The 23,210-nt window shown below is 46.9% G+C and overlaps 1 protein-coding gene across 1 annotated transcript; it reads left to right on the top strand.

The window, feature by feature from the left end:
- Positions 1–1,338: 1,338 nt before the first annotated feature.
- Positions 1,339–2,286, top strand: LOC310636935 (olfactory receptor 1L4-like; the record flags this gene model as incomplete). Its single annotated transcript, XM_083357109.1, has 1 exon — positions 1,339–2,286. One exon carries the CDS (start codon positions 1,339–1,341, stop codon positions 2,284–2,286), a length of 948 nt encoding a protein of 315 aa, XP_083213235.1.
- Between the last annotated feature and the right edge of the window lie 20,924 nt (positions 2,287–23,210).

Below are 23,210 nucleotides of genomic sequence, written 5' to 3'. Positions count from 1 at the left end.
ACATCAGGCCTCAAGAGTGAATAAAGAAACTGGAAGATTTTTTTCCTGTTGCGCTGAGCGATTGATCAGAGTTCTGGCTTCAACTCTTAGAGCCCCGTAACAGGGGTGAGAATTTAGAGGGACCCTCGCAAGGGTGAACACCTTGAATATGGAAGGATTTTGCCCTTTGCCACCCACCCAGTGTGCCGGACGTTCCAACGGTCACACTTGGGAACTGCGATAGCTCAGGAACAGAGTCCTAGGACAGACTGAGGCACCAACACAAGTTTGTTCAAGGTGAGAGAGCACAGAGTGCCCGGGGTGGATGTTTTTGCCCCCGAACAGCTTTGCACACCCTCTTTTTATTAGGCAGTTTCATTTGGGAGGGGGAAGCACACTCATGAGGGAGCAACATATGGAAGGTCAAAGGAAAACATAACTCATTGCATACAACTGCTAATGAAGAGAGCAAAGGTCATCACAGGAAACAATAAAGCATAGCTTATTATACAAACGCTAACAGAGAAGACAAGAGTTATCACAGGAATGCATAACTTGAAAAGCATAACTTAAAGCAAGGCCAATTATAAAAGACAAGTCTTGTTATATACAATTATAAATGAAGCAGGGGACAAAGGTTTATCACAGGAATGCAGACTTCATAATTATAAATGGGGGAAGGCAGAAGTTTTATCTTGAAGCAAGGACAATTATAAAAAACAAGTCTTGTTATATACAAGTGTAAAGAGATTTATCACTACAACTCAGGAATGCAGAACTTTGTAACTTTTAATATAGGAATCAAAAAGGTCTTTTGGGAGTCTGGGATAACTACATTTTCCCCCTAAAGTGACTATACATCACTTTAGAATGGATCACCTTAAATATCACCTCCAATTTGAAATGTCATTCCTCCAAACTGGAGAAGCCACGTGAAACTCTTTTGTTTTAACTGTCCTAAACAATTAACCGGCATCTGCTACTTAGACACCAAACTCACAACAACACATGCCTAAGCCATAAATAAGATATCATAACACCAACCTATATTCAGTGAGCCTAGGAGCCATGGCAAATAGAATAATAAATGTCCAGTATCAATCTTCTTTATTGCAGGTTTATGTTCTGTGAAGTGAATTTGAAGAAATTTGTGTACGCCTTTACCATTGCCAGACATACACGGAAATAAATGTGCTCCCCATGTCCCATTGTTGGAATACAAATCGAAATAATTCAGTTGGCTTAAGGACTAGAAATCACCCATACCAATTTCTGTGTTTCTTTCCCGTCATATCTAGGTGAAATACCAACCAGATATGTAAATAAAAATATGCACAAATCTGTATTTTCAGCTGACCTATGGAAAAGAATCAGGAGAACCAAACCAACTTTGTTGGATTCATCCTCCTGGGTTTTTCTTCCTCTCCAGAGTTTCAAGGACTACTTTTTCCAGTTTTCCTTTGTATGTACTTGCTTTGTCTGCTAGGAAACCTCGTGATAATCCTGCTGATCTTCTCCAGTGCCAGCCTCCTCCATGCTCCCATGTATTTCTTCCTCTGTCACCTGTCATTGGCTGATCTCGGATTGAGCTCCACCATTGTACCCAAAATGCTGCAGAGCCTGCTGTCCCACACAAACGTCATATCCTTTAGTGGTTGCCTGACACAGGTGTATTTCTTTGTGAGCTTCTGTGCAGCAGATAACTTTCTCCTGGCCTCCATGGCATATGACCGCTACGTAGCCATTTGCCGTCCATTGCATTATGCAACAATCATGAGCTACAGGTGCTGCATACAGCTGGCTGCTGCATCTTGGCTCCTGGCTTATGCCCACTCCCTACTGTATGTCCTCTCAATGTATAATTTTAACTTTTGTGCTTCCCGAGAGATTCCCCATTTCTTCTGTGACCTCCATCCTTTGCTGAAGCTCTCCTGCTCTGACACCTCATCTGTTGAAATGCTGCTTGTCAGTGAAGGCACTGCAATTCTTCTTGGACCCCTTTTGCTGATTATTTTTTCCTACCTTTTCATTGTATTCAAAGTTTGGAAAATACCCTCAGGGCTCAGGAAATACAAGGCCTTCTCCACCTGCATCTCCCATCTTACTACCGTTGCTTTGTTTTATGGGACCCTGTTAGGCATCTACATCCGCCCGTCCTCCACTTATGCTGGGTCAAAATTGAAAATTGCATCCATATTATACACAGTGGTGACTCCCATGCTCAATCCTTTCATATACAGCCTGCAGAACAGAACAATGCACGAGGCTATGAAAAGAATATTAAGAGGCTGGTTTCAGAAGAGATGACCTGTAATGAAACTGAAGCTGCCACAAAAGAAATTGCAAATCAACTGGAAAACCAGTAAGCATGGCACTCAGACAAAATATGAGATTTTTTTATGAGATCTTTGTTGTTCCAGATTGAAAATAAAAGCCCTATCTTTTTTCCCTTCAAATAAAAACAGGGCAATGTTCTCTAAGAAGGCCAACTGGTGGTTGTAAACTTCATATATTATGTCTTTCATTTTGAAATGTAAAAGTGAATTCTTACTGTGACTCTGAAAGATGACGTTTTTATGCTATATTGTTACTATAATAAAGGACACTATTTGCTCTGAAGATTACCCCATAAGTCTTTAGTCTTATGTTGGTAATCTCAGTATATTTTGTAAAATTTTTAAATTTCCTGAATTTCCAGAAGGTTCACATTTTACATTTTGGCTTTCGATATTCATGTTTGAATGAAATAATAAGCATGAATTACTTAATAGCATGGGATTATACCTTTGCCAATATGAATTTATTTTAATATGTATGTTTTTACTCTGCTATGAGGCAAATTTTCTCTTGCATGCTTATGAGAAATGAATCTTCATATCATGAAAATATGGGTCCCATGAAGACAGATTTCCATCAAGTCCTGGAAATGCTTTCCTCCAGACTTCCTGCCTTTCCACACAAAACCAGTGTGACTGACTCTTCAACACCTGATGGCATATTGATCACAACAGGCAGGAGGCTGAGGCTAGAGAATTACAGATTTGTTCTCTGTCCCCGTCTTTGTCTATCACTCTACCTCCTCTTTCTCTCTCCCCATCCCCCTTCTGTTCAGTTGTGTCTGATTCTTGGAGACCACTTGGACAAGTTCCTGCAGTTGTTTTAGCAGGGTTTTTCAGGAATGGTTCATCATTGCTTGCTTCCTAGGGCAGAGAGAGAGAGAGAGAGAGATTGACTGGCCCCTAAAGTCACCCATCTAGCTTTGTGCCTAAGACAGGACTGGAACTTCCTAGTTCCCTGTTTCTAGGCCATCATCTTAACCACTGCACCAACCTGGCTTTCTCTGTCATAAATGGGGAAAAATTCCATTATACGAGGTTCAGACACAGTAAGGGTTATATGAAATTCAGGCCTATCAATCTAGGTAAATAGGCAGAGAAGCTTTGGAAATATCATTTAAAAATGCATTAATCTGGAATGATACTGGGAGATAGATCTGAAAGCCTGCATGGAAGTTTGATTTAGGAAGAGATAACCACTTCCTGTAATCTGGAACTCATTCTATGTGGGAGCTATACCATTTTACTAGGAACTAGATGCTTACCTCGTGCTTGGAAGCCCTTTGGAAAAATCAAACTCAGGCTCAGACTAATTAGGAGAAGGTTTTCCCTCTCAGATGGGCTTTAAAGAAAAGGAGAGGGCAGCCCAAGTTTTTTTTTTTTAATTTTGTATTTTCCTGTCAGATCTGTCTGTCATGGCCAGCAAAAAGTTAAGTAAAAAAAGAAGCCCATCTTGTAGTTATCCAGGTTGGAGAGGAGGCAATTATATAGCAGGGTAGATCAGTAGTTCTCAACCTTTTTTTTCACCCCTTTTAAATACCTTTTGTGGCCACAGACCCCGGCCATGGAAACTCAAGACTCAATTCAAGATTTAAATTGTAACATTTCTTCAAGTCTTCGCAGGCCCTCTGTGATGACATCATGTCACCCCAGGGGTCCACGGACCACAGGTTGAGAACTACTGGGTTAGGGGACTGGTAGAGCAAGATCTGGTATTGATTGGAGTGTAGGACACTAGGCAATTTGTGGGTTGGCTAAGGAGCCAGCTGGCTGAAATCCATCACTTGTAGATTTCACTTCTTCCTCTTTTTCTACCTGTCATCTTTCTTCAAGTTTTTGGATCTCAATATGCATAATAAGAAGGGACGCGGTGGCTCAGTGGGTTAGGACACTGAGCTTGTTGATCAGAAGGTCGGCAGTTTGGCGGGTTGAATCCCAAGTGCCGCGTAACAGAGTGAGCACCTGTTACTCGTCCCAGCTTCTGCCAACCTAGCAGTTCGAAAGCACGTAAAAATGCAAGTAGAAAAATAGGGACCACTACGGTGGGAAGGTAACACCGTTCCGTGCGCCTTTGGCGTCTAGTCATGCCGGCCACATGACCACGGAGACGTCCTCAGACAAGCGCTGGCTCTTTGGCTTTGAAACGGAGATGAGCACCGGCCCCTAGAGTTGGAAATGACTAGCACGCATGCATACCTTTTTATGCATAATAAGGACTTGATGAACCAGTGAGGCTCATTGTAGGAAAAAGAACTAGACTTTAGATGTTTCTGATAAGTTTTCTATTATGTAGAAGTATGAGATTACGAGGTAAGGATCTAGTTCCTAGTAAAATGGTATAGCTCCCACATAGAATGAGTTCCAGATTACAGGAAGTGGTTATCTCTTCCTAAATCAAACTTCCATGCAGGCTTTCAGATCTATCTCCTAGTATCATTCCAGATTAATGCATTTTTAAATGATATTTCCAGTGCTGGATCTATTATTTGTTTTGCTTTTTTTTCTAATGAATACTGTTATTTTTTTCTCCTAACAACATATCAGTGCAGGTGTTCCAAACATGGGAGGAGGAGAGAAAGAACACTTAATTCATAATCATTGTTGAAATGCGTCAAAATCAGCATGGAACAGCAGTTGAGTTTTTCCACTTCTGTAGTAAATGTTAAAGTGTTGAAGACACTTTTTGTTAAATGTGATGGTCTCCTGTCTGCTGCCTATCTCAGACAGTGATCTCAGCTGTGAAATATTCTGTTTTGTGTTTGTCTTTGTGTGTGTAGCAAGAAGTTCAACTGCCTGAAAGCAATCTCTTCAGCAATATATATTTTTTTCTTCTATTTTTCTTTCTTTCTTCTTTTGTGTTTGTCAGCTTCCATCTAGTTCTTCGACCTTGATTCCCAAATAAGGACTTGATGAAAAGGAACTAACTAGCCTTTAGTTCATATAAATGTTTCTGTCTGAGGGTGCTAATGAAGGAAGAAAGATCCCCATTTGCTTCTTCTGGAGTAAACCAGGGCAGAGGGGGATTTTTGGAATAAAATAGCTGATTGGCAGCATTACCAACTTCATTCTTCCCCAGAGTTGTGGAGAGATATATTGATGTTGTGGGTAGTGAGTTCAAAGACAGTTGTGGGAGCCAGTGGGGATTAACCCACCACAGCCATGTTAGATTATGTGTGTATCTCATTAAGACCTCAGGTTTGACTGACCTGTTTTATTTCTCAACGGATAGATATGAGAGCCCTAAAGATTCTAGTCAGTGGAACAAGTTATAAGAAATATTACACTGAAGATGACCCTGAGTGACCCTGTAAATGACCATCTGAGAGTCTTCTTCAACCATGAGGTTGGAAAATCAACTGATAAAAATTACAATGCTTCTTATAAATTTGGTATTACCACTGACATACATCTCTGCCACCTAATTCAGAGCTTCTCAGACTTTGTCCTATCATAAATCCCTACAAGGATAAGGGAATTTCACATGAATAAAATAGTTGATTTCTTTGGGATTCTCTGTGCAAGAAAATTAGGGATCAAAACCTGGAGATGGTTTAACTACACAGCTACTTTGCCCATGCAAGGTTGATCAGCTTAAAAATAAAATTGTGCCCCCCACCACACCCAATAAATGTCTCATATATTTCACAGACATTGCGACCCATAGGTTCAACAGTATTTGTTTCTCTGTTGAAAGACAAACAGAGGTTCCTGGAAAAAATCAGTTTCAGCTTCCTCTGAAATAATACCTTCCTGTACACAGAAGATACTCAATGCTTCACATGCTATGATAACTGCAATTAAAATAATTAATATTAACAACAGATAGGCAGAAAAAAGTCACCATAACCATCCTTACTATAGTTTGTTCTTTCTTTCTGCCTTTGTCAGTTGTTGCATTTTCTCTGAAATATTTTTAAACTGCAATTGGCTTGCTTACCATCTTCTGAGGTCAAAAAGAGTGATTAGCCCACGGGTTGGCAACCCGCGGCTCCGGAGCCGCATGCGGCTCTTTGAGCCGTCTCCTGCGGCTCCCAGTCGCCTGGTGCGCGCGCACCTCTCCGAACGGGTGGAGGTGCGCGCGCAGCTCTCCAAACCTTCAAGGCGGCGCTTGACCCAAAGAAGTGGGAACTGGAGGGGCCACGATTTCCCCTCCAGAGGAAGAAGGCGCTGGATGCGGCCGGCTCCGCGGGGAAGGGGGAGTGGCGGCGGGGGCAACGGAAAAGCTGCAGAAACGGTAGGAGAGATGCTGACTGGCGGCGGCCTCGGAGGAGGCGGAGGGGGAGGAGGGAAGGGTGACCCGGCGGGGGGGGTGAGCCAGAAGGAAAAGGGAAACTCATCCCGCAGAGCGGTTGCGAAAAGAGGGAGGAGATAAGCCAGCCCGGTACCTGGATCCGCTTCCTGTGTCTCCTCCGCTCTGCCATGATGTCCCCGTTTTGGTCTCCTGGTGAAGTGGGGCTGAGCCGGAAAAGGGGGATGGGGAGACCGAGGGAGGGAGGAAGGAAGAGAGAGAGAGAGACGGAGCCAGCGGGCTCACGAGGGGCAGCAACCTTCCGAGAGGCCGCGCGCAAGCCATTAGGACGCGCACGAGCCCTTGGGGAGGCAGGGCGGGAGCGCGGTCCGGCCGCTGGGCTTCCTTTCCCTCTTGTCCGCATCGCTGCAAGGAATTGCGTTGTTTGGGGAATTTGTTGAATTGGAGCCATGGGCTAGTCGTGGTTAAGGCACTTGTAGGCGAAGCAAATCACAAAAGCCCCCAAATCCTTCTAAATGCAGCCCACGGGCGAGCTTCCCAAGTTGTTTTAATTTAGTTTGCACGTGGCAATAGAAATAAGCTTTTTTCCTCCTCAGCGGATCGGTGCGGTGAAGAGGCTGGGCTTCCTTCGGGGGGCCTTTCATTCCTGTACAAGGGGAAGGGGAACTCTCTGTGCTTTTGTGTGTGTGTGTGTGTGTGTGTCTGTGTGTGTGTGGCCCATCTGCAAAGCTGCCGAGAAAGGAGAAGCGGGATACTGGTTGGGTGGGGGAGCGGCAAAAGCGGGGGGGGGGGGAGAGAGAGAAACGGCTCCGCCTTTGGTTCCCCCTCCTAAAGCACAGGGGCGCTAGAGAAAGTTTGGAGTTGGGTAAGGAAGCGCAAAATTCAGGAAGGAAAGCGGGGCGGCGGGCGAACGGGAGACCTGCCGACGTTTGGGGAGGTTTGGGGAGGTGCACGCCGGGGAAAAGGCTGGGAGAGGAGGGGGTCTGGGCTGGGGGGGAGGGATGGGGTGGGGGAGAAGGAGGCTTCCCAGGCTGGGGGGGAAGCAGAAGCGAGGGATCAGGACTCCTCCCGCTTGGCTGCTGCCGCCGCCGCCACCACTCCTACGGCCGCCGCCACCTGCTCTCTCGGCTGGTTGCTTTCTGCTTCTCTCACCTGCCCTGCCCCCCCCACCTGCCCTCCTTCCTGCCTTCCTTCCCTCCGCCTCGCCTTCCCCGCTCCCGCGTTTTCCCTCTCCCCGCCTCGGATTCGGGGTGATTCCCCGGGAGAGGGCGATGGGATTCCAGCAAGCTTTCAAGCCTTCTCGGCGGTCTCCGGCACGGCTCAGGAAGCGTTTCTGTGCCGCCCGGCCGGAGCCTTTGCCTCCTTCCCTCCCCCAAGCGAGGCGTCCTTTTTCAAGTTGCAAAACCAAGCGGGGTGAAGCGGGCTGTCGGGAAAGACATTGCCGCCTCCTCCTCCTCCAGCGGCGACACCTCCGGTCGGGCCCTGGTGGCGGAGGAGGCAGTGGCAGAGGCGGCCGCAGCACCGGCAGCCTTCCTAGCAGTGGCAGAGACAGAGGCGGCGGAGGAGGAGGAGGAGGAGGCGGCGGCTGCAGAGGCAGCTTCCTGGCGGTCTTCTTCCTCTTGGCTTCCTGCCTCTCCGCCCGCGGTGCAAGCTCGGATGTTACGGGGCTGGCCGGCCCGGACTGGGTCGGGCGAGTCGATCACCTCCTCCTCCTCCTTCTCCCGCTCCCTCTCCTCTCCAGGATGACCCTCCTGAATGTCTTTCCCGACAGCCCGCTTCACCCCGCTTGGTTTTGCAACTTGAAAAAGGACGCCTCGCTTGGGGGAGGGAAGGAGGCAAAGGCTCCGGCCGGGCGGCACAGAAACGCTTCCTGAGCTGTGCCAGAGACCGCCGAGAAGGCTTGAAAGCTTGCTGGAATCCCATCGCCCTCTCCCGGGGAATCACCCCGAATCCGAGGCGGGGAGAGGGAAAACGCGGGAGCGGGGAAGGCGAGGCGGAGGGAAGGAAGGCAGGAAGGAGGGCAGGCGGGGGGCAGGGCAGGTGAGAGAAGCAGAAAGCAACCAGCCGAGAGAGCAGGTGGCGGCGGCAGCCAAGCGGGAGGAGTCCTGATCCCTCGCTTCTGCCTCCCCCCCAGCCCGGACCCCCTCCTCTCCCAGCCTTTTCCCCGGCGTGCACCTCCCCAAACCTCCCCAAACGTCGGCAGGTCTCCCGTTCGCCCGCCGCCCCGCTTTCCTTCCTGAATTTTGCGCTTCCTTACCCAACTCCAAACTCCGCCGGCAGAGGCTCGATCTGCCGTTCTGCAAGCCTCCGCCGCCGGTTAATACCCTGTATTCAGCTCTGGGAAGTGGGAGGGAGGGGGAGTTTGGGGGTAGGGGGAGCTCCACGGTGCAAAAATAAAGCCCTGCCGCTCTTCGCGTTGCTTGCCCGACTGGCTGTCACGGGACCAGCCCTGCCCCCATCCACCTCCAGTATGGATGGCTCTGCCAAAAGAAAAGCAGCCGAAGCAAGTCTCCCATTGAGAGAATGGGGCGGCGGCGGCTTGCAAAACGGCGGATCCAGCCTCTGCCGGCGGCAGAGGCTGGATCCGCGCTCTGCAAGCCTCTGCCGCCAGCAGAGGCTCGATCCGCCATTCTGCAAGCTGCAAGCGTGTCTGCCGGCAGAGGCTGGATCCGCCTTTTGCAAGCCTCCGCCGCCCCATTCTCTCAATGGGAGGCTTGCTTCGGCTGCTTTTCTTTTGGCAGAGGCCGCAGAGCCATCCATACTGGAGGTGGATGGGGGCAGGGCTGGTGCACGTTTTGCCTTGTTTTGCGCATGCGCGTGCGTGCATGCACGCGCGTGCACATTTTGCGGCTCCTACTTTTTTGTGTTTGTGACGGAACCGGTTCTGAGTGGCTCTTTGCCTTTTTCCGGTTGCCGACCCCTGGATTAGCCAAAAATCAGGCTTTGTGCCCAATGCGGGACTAGAAGTCATTGTTCCCCTGGTTTTTAGCCTCTTAAAATATACTGTACGTAATTTCAGTGAGACAGCTTGTAAAAGGAAAGAAAAGGAGGAGGAGGAGGAGGAGGAAGCAAAGGCTAAAAAGGATGACTACAGTTTATCAATTTTTCCAAAGTTAAATTAAACATTAAAGGAGCTAGAGGACATCCTCATTAGGTTCCACTTCTCATTTTGATTGCTGATGACACAATCCCATTTGTGATCACTTTAGCAGAAGGATTAGAAGAAATTGTAATCCAAGATATGCATTCAACAGGAAAATCCCTTTTTTTGTCATCATTTGCTCCAAAACCTTTTTTTGCACCACATCAGTGGGATTTTTTTAATGAATCTAATAAAGCCAGAACAGACATTTCATCAGCTTAGAATGCTAATATGCCCACCAGTAATCTAATATTATCAGTGGCGTGACATTTTTTTTCTTAAAAGCTGACTTTGATGGATGAATTGTTGAAGTTTGCCATCTGTAAACTTTGTGATAAAGTGAAATTTTGAAATCTTGGCATCAAAAGCTTTTACAAAAATATTAATGATAGCTTACAGAATTCATAACGTCCTTTCCCAGTTTCATAATAACCCAGTGGTGGGATTCAGCCGGTTTGCACTGGTTCGGGAGAACTGGTAGCTAAATTTATCTGAATTCAGAGAACTGGCTAGATTCTGGAAATCCCGTCTAGGCCTCGGAGGTTTTTCCACGGAATGGAGGGTATGTGGTTTTGTGTGCTGCCTGCATCCCACAGATGGGGCTTGTTTGTGCAGACCAGTTGCTGGCATGCCGAGGCCCGGTACTGGTGCACAGACCAGAGGTTAGGGACCCCTTCTTTAGGGACTCCTGCCTGAGCTTGACTAGAAGATGTCCAAGATCCCTTCCAATTCTGCTATTTTATAATTCTGTAAGGGTCTGCTGCCTGAGCCAGGGGTTAGACTAGAATACCTCTCTTCCAACTTTGATATTCTGAAATATGTCAAGGTAATTATAATTTAGTAGCTGACCATCAGAAGTGATATATAGAGAGAGAATGAGTCAGCGGAGTATTTTGGGGCTACTATCCCTTTAAGAGACTGTGTCTGAGGAGAATTACTACACTTGGAATCTTCTTGCTCACTTGAATCTTTTGAATATAACTGACTATTTTGTATTCTGTATGTTGTTTCGGATTGTATTAAACCACAGTGCCTTTAATAAACCACTGTCAGATCCTGTATTATCACAAGAAGAAAATAAGAAAAAGGCTGCGATAATTTATATTAAAAATGACAGGTTATGGGCCCAGAATGAAGAATAGTCCAGTGTGAAGTAAAACCCAGAGTAAACGAAAGCCAAGAGAAAACAAGTGAGAACCTGACCAGAGTCAGAGGAACTGGGCATTGTGGTTTTAAGTGTGGTTTGTGGTTATACAAGGTAGAAGTAAAAAAAAATGGCCTCTAGTATTTTGGGAGGAGGCTTTGTGGTATCCTGGCTGAATGAAATGAACTCCTCTCCCGGAGTTTTCAAAGTTGGCTTGAACAAACCGAAATACACCAGCTGAAAAAGGAGTAGCTGAAAGGAGAAATGGTGGATTAGAGACCATGAAGGACTTACTACTTGCAGATGCAGGCATGAGTAGAAGGTGCTGGGAAGAAGCCATTAAAAATGGCTAACTATTTAATAAATAGATTATGGAATTCTGCTGTGAACGAAACTCCAAATTTTTTGTTATATGGTAAGAAACCCTCATTGGCTCACCTAAGAACTTTTGGTAGTTATGCCTGGGTACATAATCCTAACAGCACTAGACAGAAAGAACAGAAGAAGACCAGAAAACTGAGGTTTATAGGATATCAGCCAGCATCCGAGAACTATAGGTTTACTGTTGGAACTCAGAAAGTTGTGATTTCACATTCTGCCAGCTTTGCAGAGTATATTAATTGGGATAGGGCAGGAGTAGGCAACCTTGGCTCTTTTATGACTCGTGGACTTCAACTCCCAGAATTCCTGAGCCAGCCATGTCATAAAAGAGCCAAGGTTGCCTAACCCTGGGTTAGGGTACATGCCAACACAGAGGTGTTTCTTCGATCACTTAGTAATAGATCTCAGGGAGAAGAAGCTTCAGAAGACCGACCCATCATCAGAAAAAATGGGTAGCAGGTCAGAAACTGTAATCATTAAGGAAGAAAATTTACCTGACATGAAAAGTGACGGCACAGAAGCACAGGAACAGGTGTTACCAAGGAGGTCGGAAGGAATTAATAAAGGAGTACCTCCTAATAGATACAAGGTAAGTGAGGTTAGAGTAGAGACAAGGCAGCCCCCCTCCCCACTTGCCTGACCTTCCAGAAGAGCATTAAGACCTGACTCTGCCATTTGGTTTGGGGTGGAGGTCCAAGAAGGCCCTGCAAGTCTGGGGGTGGTTGTGAGCTGAAGGAGCTTCCTCTGCCTTTTAACTCCGCAATTGTTCTTTTTAACTTTTTAAAAAAATCTGTTTTGTTTTGTTTTTAACTTTGCTTTCAACTACAGCTTTTTTTTTAAAAAAAAATATGTTTTATTGATTTTTAACATACACCTTAATATTTGGTAAATATTGTGTTGTTTGGGTTAATGTTTAAACAATAATCAATAGCAATTTCTATAATTCTATAGTCCATACGATAGCATTACTTTATTTCTTCTTCTTCCAATAATATTCTCTTTTGCCAATCTTAAATTAAGACCATTCCTATTTAAATAAATGACAATTAAATATAAACATTTTACTCATGTTTCTGCAAGTAATAACCACATCAATATAAAGCTTCTTTTCAACTACAGCTTTTATATCATTCTAGTGTTTTTTAAAAAAGCAACCCAGGCCCTCAAGCGTAAAATAAAATAATAAAATAAAATAAAAAATAAAATAACAAAACAAAACAAAACAAAATAAGCTCAGTGACAGATGTAGCCAGCCAAAGGATAAATCTGATCAACATTAATCTTGCATAGGTTCTTTTGAGATCTCCATATCCCATCCCCATTATTTTTGGGAAGTAAGAGGCCCACTGGATCATGACATCAGCTGCCCCCCATAAGGACATAAATAATGCTGTGATGTCAAGGCCCCTGAGGGCAGAGATATAAAGACAAACTTGAGGAGAGGAGAGGTGAGGAGAGTTGAGGAGTGGAGAGGAGAGGAGAATTGAATTGAGTTCAGTTGAGAAGAATTGAGTTGACGACTGGAGACTAGAGTGGAGAAGATCGGAGGAGAGTGGAAGAGATCAGAGTTCGGAGTGGAGTGGAGTGGAGGACCTTGTAGGAGAGGAGAGGAGAGGAGAGGAAGCTAAGGAGCTTTTTTATGAGTGTGGAAATCCACCAAGCTAAGAATAGAAGTTTGCAAGGTGTGGAAGATTAGAAGATCAGGTAAGACTGCCCCTTGATTCTGCGGCTTATCTGGCCTCCTATTAAAGATAATAGGGGATGGGATGGGATGGAGTGGGGTGGGGTGGGGTGGGGTGGAGTGGAGTGGAATGGAATGGAATTAATAGAATAGAATAGAATAGAATAGAATAGAATAGAATAGAATAGAATAGAATAGAATAGAATAGAATAGAATAGAATAGAATAATTCTTTATTTGTCCAAGTGTGATTGGACACACAAGGAATTTATCACTGGTGCAGAAGCTCTCAGTGTACATATAAAGACAGGTCATAGGTCATAATCATAGTTACAACCATTAATCGTAAGTTACAAACAACAATTGGTAAATCATAAGAAACCAGTAGGAGAAGATAATAGGAAAGATGAGAAGATGAGAAAAGATGAGAAATGAGACAATGCTGTGGGAATTAAGTGTAGCAGAGTGATGGCATGGAGGAAAAAAAATATTGTTTTGGCATACAATAATGTATAGTGGCGTTCCGAGGGGACAAGTTGAAACAGTTTGTGTCCAGGATGTGAGGGGTCTGTAGAAATGTTCTCAGCCCTCTTTCTGGCTCGTACAGTGAAGAGGTCCTCAGTGTAAGGCAGGCAGGTTGTGATTATTTTTTTCTGCAGTCCTAACTATCCGTTGAAGTCTGTGTCTGTCTTGTTTGGTTGCTGTTCTATACCAGACAGTTATAGAGATACAAATGGCAGACTCCATAATTCCTCCGTAGAACCGTATCAGCAGCTCCTGGGGCAGTCTGAGCTTCCTCAGTTGGCACAGGAAGAACATTCTTTGTTGTGCCTTCCTTTTTAACAATGGTTCTAATGTGAGGTGTCCATTTCAAGTCCTGGGAGATTATAGAACCCAGAAATGAGAAGGTCTCTACTGTTAATACTGTGCTGCTTAACATTGTAAGATATAGGTACGCAGACAGATATAGATATAGATATGTAAATTTTTAGATTGCTAACAAAGAATTAACAACAATTTTAGCAATCTAAAAATTTACACAAATATGAGCTGTCACTGTTGTGACTACTGCCTGTGGATGGCCTTCGGTTAGGCCGAAACAGGAAATAAAGATTTGTCCCATGTTTGGGGCCTAGCAAGGTAATCTAAATAGTTAACAAGCATTTAACAGATATAGAGTTAGAGTTAGAGTTAGAGTTGAGATATATATATATATATATATATATATATATATATATATATATATATATATATATATATATATATATATATATAGAGAGAGAGAGAGAGAGAGAGAGAGAGAGAGAGAGAGAGAGAGAGAGAGAGAGAGAGAGAGAGAGAGAGAGAGAGAGAGTGAGAGTGAAATGATAGATAGAAAGATAGAGTAATAGAGATAGATAGAGTCAGGGCTAGATAGAGTCCAGGTATGCCTGCAGAGTGATTTTGGGGCCCCCAGCAAAAGGCCTCTGCCACCTGGATCTATGGCTGCAGAGTGATTTTGTGCCTCCTCTCACAGCCAATCCAGGCTCCGGAGGCTTTTCCAAGCCTCCGAAGCCCGGTTCCATGGCTGTGGAGTGATTTTGCAGCCCTCCAGTGGCTTGATCTGGGCTCCAGAGGCCTTTTCCAGGCCTCCGGAGCTCCAATCAGGACGCTGGGGTGCCGCAAAATTGCTCTGCGACCATAGGTTTGAGCTCTGGAAGCCTTTCTGAAGCTTCCAGAACCTGGATCTATGGTCACAGAGTGATTTTGCAGCCCCCCAGCAGTCCAATTCGGGCCTTGGAGGCCGTTTCCAAGCCTCTGGAGCCTGGATACATGGCTGTGGAGTGATTTTGCGGTGCCCCAGAGGCCCGATCTAGGCTCTGGAGGCCTTTTCCAAGCCTCTGGAGCCCAGAGCCTTGGCCGTGCAGCAATTTTGCAGCTCCCAAGCAGCCTGATCCATGCTCCAGAGACCTGGAAAGGGCCTCTGCTACCCGGATCTATGTCTGCAGAGCAATCTTTCGCCCCCTCCCAGGGTTGATCTGGGCTCCAGATGCCTTTTCCAAGCATACGGAGCCCAGATCCTTGGATGCGGAACAATTTTGCATCCTTCCAGCTGCCCAATCCAGGCTCCATAGGCCTTTTCCAAGGATCAGATTGGGCTGCTGGGCCCCCCCGCAAAATCACTGTATAAAGCGGCTTTTTTTTTTTAATTAAATTTTTATACCGCCCTTCTCCCGAAGGACTCAGGGCGGTGAACAGGGCATATAATAAAAATACAAAAGTACAAAAGTTAAAAAAGAATTAAATAAATGCCCAAAATAAAACAATAAGAATATACAAATAATTAAAACCCTAAATTGACTCCCCATCAGGCCAGGCCAGCTTGTTCGAATAAGTGGGTCTTTAACCCGCGCCGGAAGGAGCGGAGATCCGGTGCCATCCGGAGCTCAACCGGCAGTTGATTCCACAGAGCCGGGGCGCCCACAGAGAAGGCCCTCCCCCTGGGGGCCACCAGCCGGCATTCTCTGACCGGAGGCACCCTGAGGAGGCCATCTCTGTGGGAACGCACAGGGCGGAGGGGAGTTGACGCCGGCAGCAGGTGGTCCCCGAGGTATTCCGGACCCATGCCATGTAAGGACTTAAAAACCATCACTAAGACCTTGAACCTCACCCGGAAGACAACTGGTAACCAATGCAGCTCGCGGAGCAAAGGTGTAACATGGGAGTACCGGGAAACTCCCAAGACAACTCTCGCGGCCGCATTCTGTACCAGTTGGAGCCTCCGAGTGGTCTTCAAGGGAAGCCCCATGTAGAGTGCATTGCAATAGTCAAGATGAGAGGTCACGAGCGCATGAGTGGCTGTACACAGGGCATCCCGGTCTAGATAGGGCCGCAACTGACGCACCAGGCGAACCTGAGCGAAAGTCCCCCTAGTCACGGCTACTATATGATCTTCTAAGGTAAGCCGTGAATCTAGGAGGACTCCCAAGTTGCGCGCCCTATCCACGGGGGGTAAAGACTCACCCCCCATAGAAAGCGATGGAACATTTTGAATGTCCCGGGATGCCGGAATGTACAGCCACTCAGTCTTGTCAGGGTTGAGTTGAAGTCTGTTCCTCCCCATCCAGACCCGAACCGCCTCCAGGCAACGGGACATCACAGCGAGGGCATCACTGGGGTGGTTTGGGGTCGAAATAAAAAGTTGGGTATCATCAGCATATTGATGATACCCAACTCCAAAACCACGAATGATCTCACCCAGCGGTTTCATGTAGATGTTGAACAGGAGAGGCGAGAGAACCGACCCCTGAGGAACTCCACAAACGAGAGACCTAGGGGCCGATCTCTGCCCCCCTGCCAACACCGACTGCGAACGTCCCAGGAGATAGGAGGAGAACCACCAAAGAACCGTGCCTCCCACTCCCAATCCCCTGAGACGCCGCAGCAGGATACCATGGTCGATGGCATCGAAAGCCGCTGAGAGGTCTAATAGGACTAGGACAGAGGAACATCCCCTATCCCGGGCCCTCCAGAGATCATTCACCAGAGCGACCAATGCCATCTCCGTGCTGTACCCGGGCCTGAAACCCGATTGGTACGGATCCAGATAATCCGCTTCATCCAGGACCAGAGGGAGCTGATGCGCCACCACACTCTCAACAACCTTCGCAAGAAAGCGAAGGTTGGAGACTGGACGAAAGTTGTTCAACACAGCTGGGTCCAAGGCAGGCTTCTTGAGGAGGGGTCTCACCACCGCCTCCTTCAAGACGGTGGGGAAATTACCCTCACTCAAAGAAGCAGATATAACCGCCTGGAACCAGCCTCGTGTCCTCTCCCTAGCTGCATAAACCAGCCAGGAAGGGCACGGATCCAATAAACATGTGGTGGAGCTCAACCTCCCCATAATCCTGTCCACTTCATCAGGGGTCACAGAATCAAACTCCTCCCAGATAACATTGACAAGACCGCCCGTGTCCTGATCGTCAGACTCTGCCCAGCTGGAGTCCAAACCGGTCCGAATCCGAGCGATTTTATCCGACAGATGTTGACCAAACTCCTCGGCGCGACCCTGCAAGGGATCCTCCCTCACCTCCTGATTAAGGAGGGAGCGAGTCACCCTGAACAGGGCGGCCGGGGCGATTATCTGCGGACGCGATGAGGGCGCAGAAGTAATTACACCTCGCCGCCCTCATCGCTGCGAGATAAGACCTAATATAGGTTCTTAACCGCAACCGGCTTCTTGTCCCACCCCTCCGCTCTGTAAAGGGTTTTCTACTGGAGTTCCAGCACCTTTTTTTTTAACAAAAAAAGCACTGGATACAGTGATAGAGAGAGAGAGAGAGAGAGAGAGAGAGAGAGAGAGAGAGAGAGAGAGAGAGAGAGAGAGAGAGAGAGAGAGAGAGAGAGAGAAAGTGTTGTATATGTAGATTGGTAGGGGAGTGGGTTTCCACCGGCGGGAAATCCACGACCCCGGGTTGGGTGTTGTTTCCTTGGCGGGAGATTCCGGGCCGGGGGTTGGCTAGCGTCCAGCAGCTGCTGGATGTATATATATAGCTACCTGGACCGGGCACGCCAGTCGGCTCCACATGTAATCAATAAATATCACTGTTACAACTGCCTCGCTGTGTGTCGTCGATCCGAACACAACAGAAAGATATGTTTGTGTTTGTGTTTGTGTTTGTGTATGTGTATGTGTGTCAGTGTGTGACAGAAAGAGAGATCAGAATCAGAATAGAGCTAGAAGGGACCTCAGAGGTCTTCTAGTCCAACCCACTGCTCAAGCAGGAGATCCTCTACCATTTCAGACAAGTGGCTGTCCAGTCTCTTCTTAAAAATCTCCAGTTATGGAGCACCCAGAAAAAGATAACAGAGACGGGGGGGCACTAAGGATCCCTTATTTCAAGCCAGAGTTACAAATCATCTCCTTTATTGGTAGGAGCTTCTTCCAGTTCTAACCCTCATTCTTCATGGCAGGATGGCACATATGCTGAAAAAGTTGCCGTTCCGTAAGAAGGAAGGACAGCGATGAGTCCAATTTCCAGGTCAATCGTGACCAGCAGCGGCGGGACCCCCAGGAAGCCCATTTTTCTGGTTTCCACCCGTCCACTTCCCCTCACTCAGCCACTCAGCGAACCACGCAGCTCCTGCCTCTGCTTGTGAAGTCTTTCGCAGTTCCGACGGTGGCCAGGAAGAAGGTTCGGTCTCCAGCGCTGGTGCTTTCCGATTTGGGACACAGGACAATCAAGAGGAGCCCTCCAGGGGCTGCTCAGGTAGATGACAAGCAAGGCAAGAAACAGCCCATCGCCTTGCCAAAGGTGTATGAGGGGGAAAGGTCTCAGAGGAGCTGCCTATCCCAGGGGAGAAGACGTTCTTCAGATGACGTCATGCCTTTATATCCAGGTATATACAGTACAGGGCTGGGCTATTTATGGAACCAGCTTTGTCCTATCACATCAGCCCACCCCAGTCAATCAATCAATCAATCAATCAATCAATCAATCAATCAATCATTCAGAATAGAGCCGGAGGAGACCATTTGGGATCCAGAACTTGATCCAATAGGTCCCAGGACTTGATCCAGCCTCAGACCTCTTTCAGGTGTTTATATACCCCCTGGATACAGTTTTTTATCTGTTTATTACAGAACATAGAACAATCAAGTTGGGAGGGACCTCAGAGGTCTTCTAGTCCAACCCACCGCTCAAGCAGGAGAGTCTATACCATTTCAGACAGGTGGCTGTCCAGTCTCTTCTTAAAAACCTCCAGTGATGAAGCACCCACAATTTCTGAAGGCAGGCTCCTCCACTGATAAATTGTTCTCACTGTTAGGAAGTTTCTCCTTAATTCCAGATTGCTTCTCTCCTTGATTAGTTTCGAGCCATGGCTTCTCGTCCTGCCCTCTCATGCTTTGGAAAATAAGTTGATCCCCTCTTCTTTATGACAGACCCTCAAATACTGGATCATGTTACCCCGTCTTTTCTTTGGACTGACCTAGTCCAAAGAAAAGAAGGACTTGGAGTAACACGATCCAGTATTTGAGGGGCTGCCACAAAGAAGAGGGGTGGTGGTCAACCCAGTTCTTCATCAAGCAGGGAACTTATGCTATAGACCCCCTCAAAGAATTTTGACCGGTGGGATTTAGGAAGAGTGTCTTCTCTACCCCTGTCACTGTATTATGAAACATTTTTCCCTCAGACCTGAGGGAAGACCCTTTTACAAAGGGATCGAAACCTGGCTGTGTGGCTTTGTGTGGCAGGCACACAGGTCCAGACAATCTCGGGGCTGGCTGGTACCACGAGAGCCCTCCCTCTGCCTTATTCACCGATGTTGAATGATCACCAATATTTATATACCAATATATAGTATACCCCCAGTATAGGGGGGTAAGTATAGTGGTCGTAAGTTGAGGACTACCTGCAATCTTCCTCCACACAGAAAACAGGTGGAGTTCTGCAGTGGTGGGTGGATATGACCTTGGGAGACTGGGAAGAGAAGAGTCACAGACTGAGCGAGGGTCAGATAAGAACAACTGAGCCCAGAGAGGGCAAATGAGTGTGGGAAACAACAACTCAGAAAGGACCTTCCCTAGTTTCTTGGAGTCAAAACCCTGATTCATCTCTGCGTGATCTCCTTTTCTTCTCTCCAATAGGCCTTTCGTGAGCATCTCTCCTCCATTCAGTTGACAGACCTGCTCCTGAAAGCCCTTGAGGCTCTCACGAATGAGGACAATAACATTGCTCAGGCTTCCTGGAGGAATGTGGGATGGACATGGGGGAAGTAAAAAAAAAATGCAGGGTTTGGAGCAAAAGGGATATAGGAGATTTTGTAGAAGAGAATGACGAGAATGGATGAGACCTTGTGTTTTGAGGCCCTCTTGGTGATGACACCACTTTGGCTGGTTTTAAGAAAGTTAGAGCTGGATGGGTGACCACAAGGTGATCTTAAGGCTGTAAAGTTGGGTAAACCTTCCAGAAAAAGGTAAGGGCAAAATAAAATAGCCATGTTGTTTTCACGAAAACTTTATTTAGAGAGCCAGTTGGATACGGGGGGGACGGGGGGGGGGGGTTGGGGGCCCACAGTCATAATTCTGTGATGATATTTTGCCCCATTTATAGAGAGCCTCTGCACATCTACCGTGGCCAGTGCAAATTCGGTTCAGTGTTGTCCATATCACACAGGGCTTGATAAATCAGATGTTTTTTTCCAAAATGTAAGGCAAACTTTGACATTCTGGAGGCCAATATTTTTCCCCAATGGGTGGGTGTGGTCAACTCTACTGCATCTCCAGTGGAGACCAACACTGGATCTTTACTTACATCTCCCCAAGAACAATGAACCATCCACCAAAGAGCAGATTTTGAAATCACTGTGTCATCTGGCCTCAAAGAGGGTCAACAAATTGTGAACCTTCTCCTGGAGTGCTCCGTAGACTGCGATCAGTAAGAACCTCAAGGAGATGATGACTCCTGTTTTCTTATAATCTATGGAGATTCTCGATCATTCGTGATAGCGGCGAATATCTGTAGCTCGGGTGGAGGATGAGGGTGGAGGTTCGCCCTCCGAGCTTGTGGGTTGGTTTCCGTATGCTTCATTACAAGGCTGGGTAACATCTTCAGCAGAGTTTGAGAGATGTCGGTGTTCTGCTTGTAAGGGCTTCAGGTGCGGGAGTGTCAAGTGAGGGTCTTGTGAATCGTCAGTGAGAGGCTTGTAATGGTAAGGTTACCTCTTTGGCTTCGGGCGGGGGTTGGTGGACTAGAAGACTTCCAAGGTCCCTTCCAGGCCTATGAACCTATGAATAACAGAATAACAGAGTTGGAAGGGACCTTGGAGGTCTTCTAGTCCAACCCCCTGCTCAGACAGGAAACCCTATACCAGTGATGGCGAACCTTTTAGAGACCGAGTGCCCAAACTGCAACCCAAACCCCACTTATGTATCGTCGGGTGGGCATGGCCCATTGGGTGGGTGTGGCTGCGGTGGTAACAGCAGAATGGGTGCAACTAAAAAGTTCAATCAATTCCAATTTTGCGAGATCTTTTTTTTCCCCGTGAGAAGCTGAAATTGATTGCTTGAATGAACCTTTTTTTTTTTTGCCCATGGTGGCAAAAAGGTTTTATAAAACGCAGCTGAAGGCCTAGGAATGGGGCGACAGCACGCATGCCCACAGAGAGGGCTCTGTGTGCCACCTGTGGCACGCGTGCCATAGGTTCGCCACCACGGCCCTATACCTTTTCAGACAGGTAGTTGTCCAAAATCTTCTTAAAAAACGCTGGTTGGCTGCACCATTGATTTGAACTCTGAAGGGTTAGTAGGCAGGCTGTCTCAATCATCCAGGTCATGATTGTCCCAAAGATGCATTTCCAAAAGGCAACTGGACTTTCTTAGTTTTTTAACTTCTTTGGTCGCCACGATATAAAAAAGATGTTGAGATTCTAGAAAGAGTGCAGAGAAGAGCAAAGAAGATGATTAGGGGACTGGAGGCTAAAACATATGAACAATGGTTGCAGGAAATGGGAATGTCTAATTAAAGAAAAGAAGGACTTTGGATGAAAGGATAGCAGTGTTCTGATATCTGAGGGGCTGCCACAAAGAAGAGAGGGTCAACCTATCCTCCAAAGCATCTGAGGGCGAAACAAAAAGCAATGGATGGAAGCCAATCAAGGAGAGAAGCAAACTAGAACTAAGGAGAAATTAACCAGTGGAACAACCTGCCTCCAGAAGTTGTGAATGCTCCAACACTGGAGGTTTTTTAAGAAGAGACTGGTCTGGTCTGAAATGGTGTAAAGTTTCCTGCCTGAGAAGTGGGTTGGACTGGAAGACCTCCAAGATCCCTTCCAACTCTGTTATTCTGTTGTTCTGTTAAAAGCACCTTTGGGTTAATTTTATAAGACACACCGCTCCTAGAAACATCCCCGTCCTTGATCAGTTCTGGGCTACCTGGCACTTCAGGTGGCAAAGATGCTCTCCCTGAGGGATGGCCAACTGAACTATCAGCCATGGAGGGTGTGGTGTGGCTTACAAACTTCTCAGGGGTTGTTGCAGAGGAAATGCTCACTTTTTTTACCTGCCTGGGTTTCCTGTACCTTGAAAAGCAACCTTCAGGAGCGGACGAGGGGTGTCCCTGCTTCGGAAGACTTTCATTGCTGCAGATGAAAAGCTGCAAAGGCACCGGAGCAACTTAGGCTACCTGCAGTTGGCAATCCTTGCTCTTTCACAGGGAGATACAACCCAGAGAAAGATATGCAGGTGGTCCTTGACCTACAACCACAACTGAGCCCAAAATTTCTGTACTTAAGCAAGACAGTTAGTAAGTGAATTTCGCCCCATTTTACCACCTTTCTCGCCACGATCGTTAAATAAGCCACTGCAGTTGTTGAGTTAGTAACGCAGTTGTTAAGTGAAACTGGCTTCCCCATGGGCTTGGCTTGTCAGACGGTCACCGATGTTGTGATTCAGGGTCAGCCTGTGGGTTCGGCAGTTGGGTCGGACGACTCAGAGGAGGAGGGGGGTGTTGAAGACCTTGCTGAGGGGGTTGAAGATCTTGCTGATGATAGCCCTCAGGCAGGCCCCTCCCACTTGGTCACCATGGAGACCCAGCTGTGTGAGCCTGACAGTGTGGATGAAGATGACCCACAGCTGGCCCTGTTCAAGGACGCCCGACGCAGGAGGCAGTCAAGTAGGAGTAAACAGAGGAAGGCTGTGGGGCTTCTCGGAAGGAGGCAGAGAGAGGCCACGCCCTGAACTCTTTATAAAGGGAATGTGTGGGGAGGGCTGGTTTGCTGAAAGCAACCGCTCAGATAGTGTTTCAAAGCTCCTGTATCTTGGTTCGTGTCTTGCTTGTTTTTTGTAGTAATAAATTTGGCAGACGTAATTCCAGCCTCTTGCCGTTTGTAAAGGGGTTGCCTTTTCTGCAGGGCCGGTAGCAGGCTGGTACAGAACAACCGAAGGGGATTGCACGACCCTGGGACACTGCAACCGTCATAAATATGAGTCAGTTGCCAAGCATCCGAGTTTTGATCACATGACCATGGGGATGCTGCAAAGGTCGTAATGGTGAAAACTGGTCCTAAGTCCCTTTTTTCAATGCCGTTGTAACTTCAAACGGTCACTAAATAAACTGTTGTAAGTCGAGAACTACCTGTATAAATGTTTATGGAGATTCTCAATCGTCCATGTCATAGTTATCCCAAAGGTGCTTTTTCACGAGGCAAACGGACTTTCTTGTTTTTCTTTTTTCTTTGAAGACATTTCGCTTCTCATCCAAGAAGCTTCTTCGGCTCTGGCTGAAGGAGAATGGAAGGATTTCATTGATTCTTGAAGTC

Source organism: Vipera ursinii, assembly GCF_947247035.1.
Source record: "Vipera ursinii genome assembly, chromosome: 2".
In the NCBI taxonomy this organism is placed as follows: domain Eukaryota; kingdom Metazoa; phylum Chordata; class Lepidosauria; order Squamata; family Viperidae; genus Vipera; species Vipera ursinii.
Note: the sequence above shows the minus strand (reverse complement) of the source record. Positions and strands in the feature narration are given on the sequence as shown.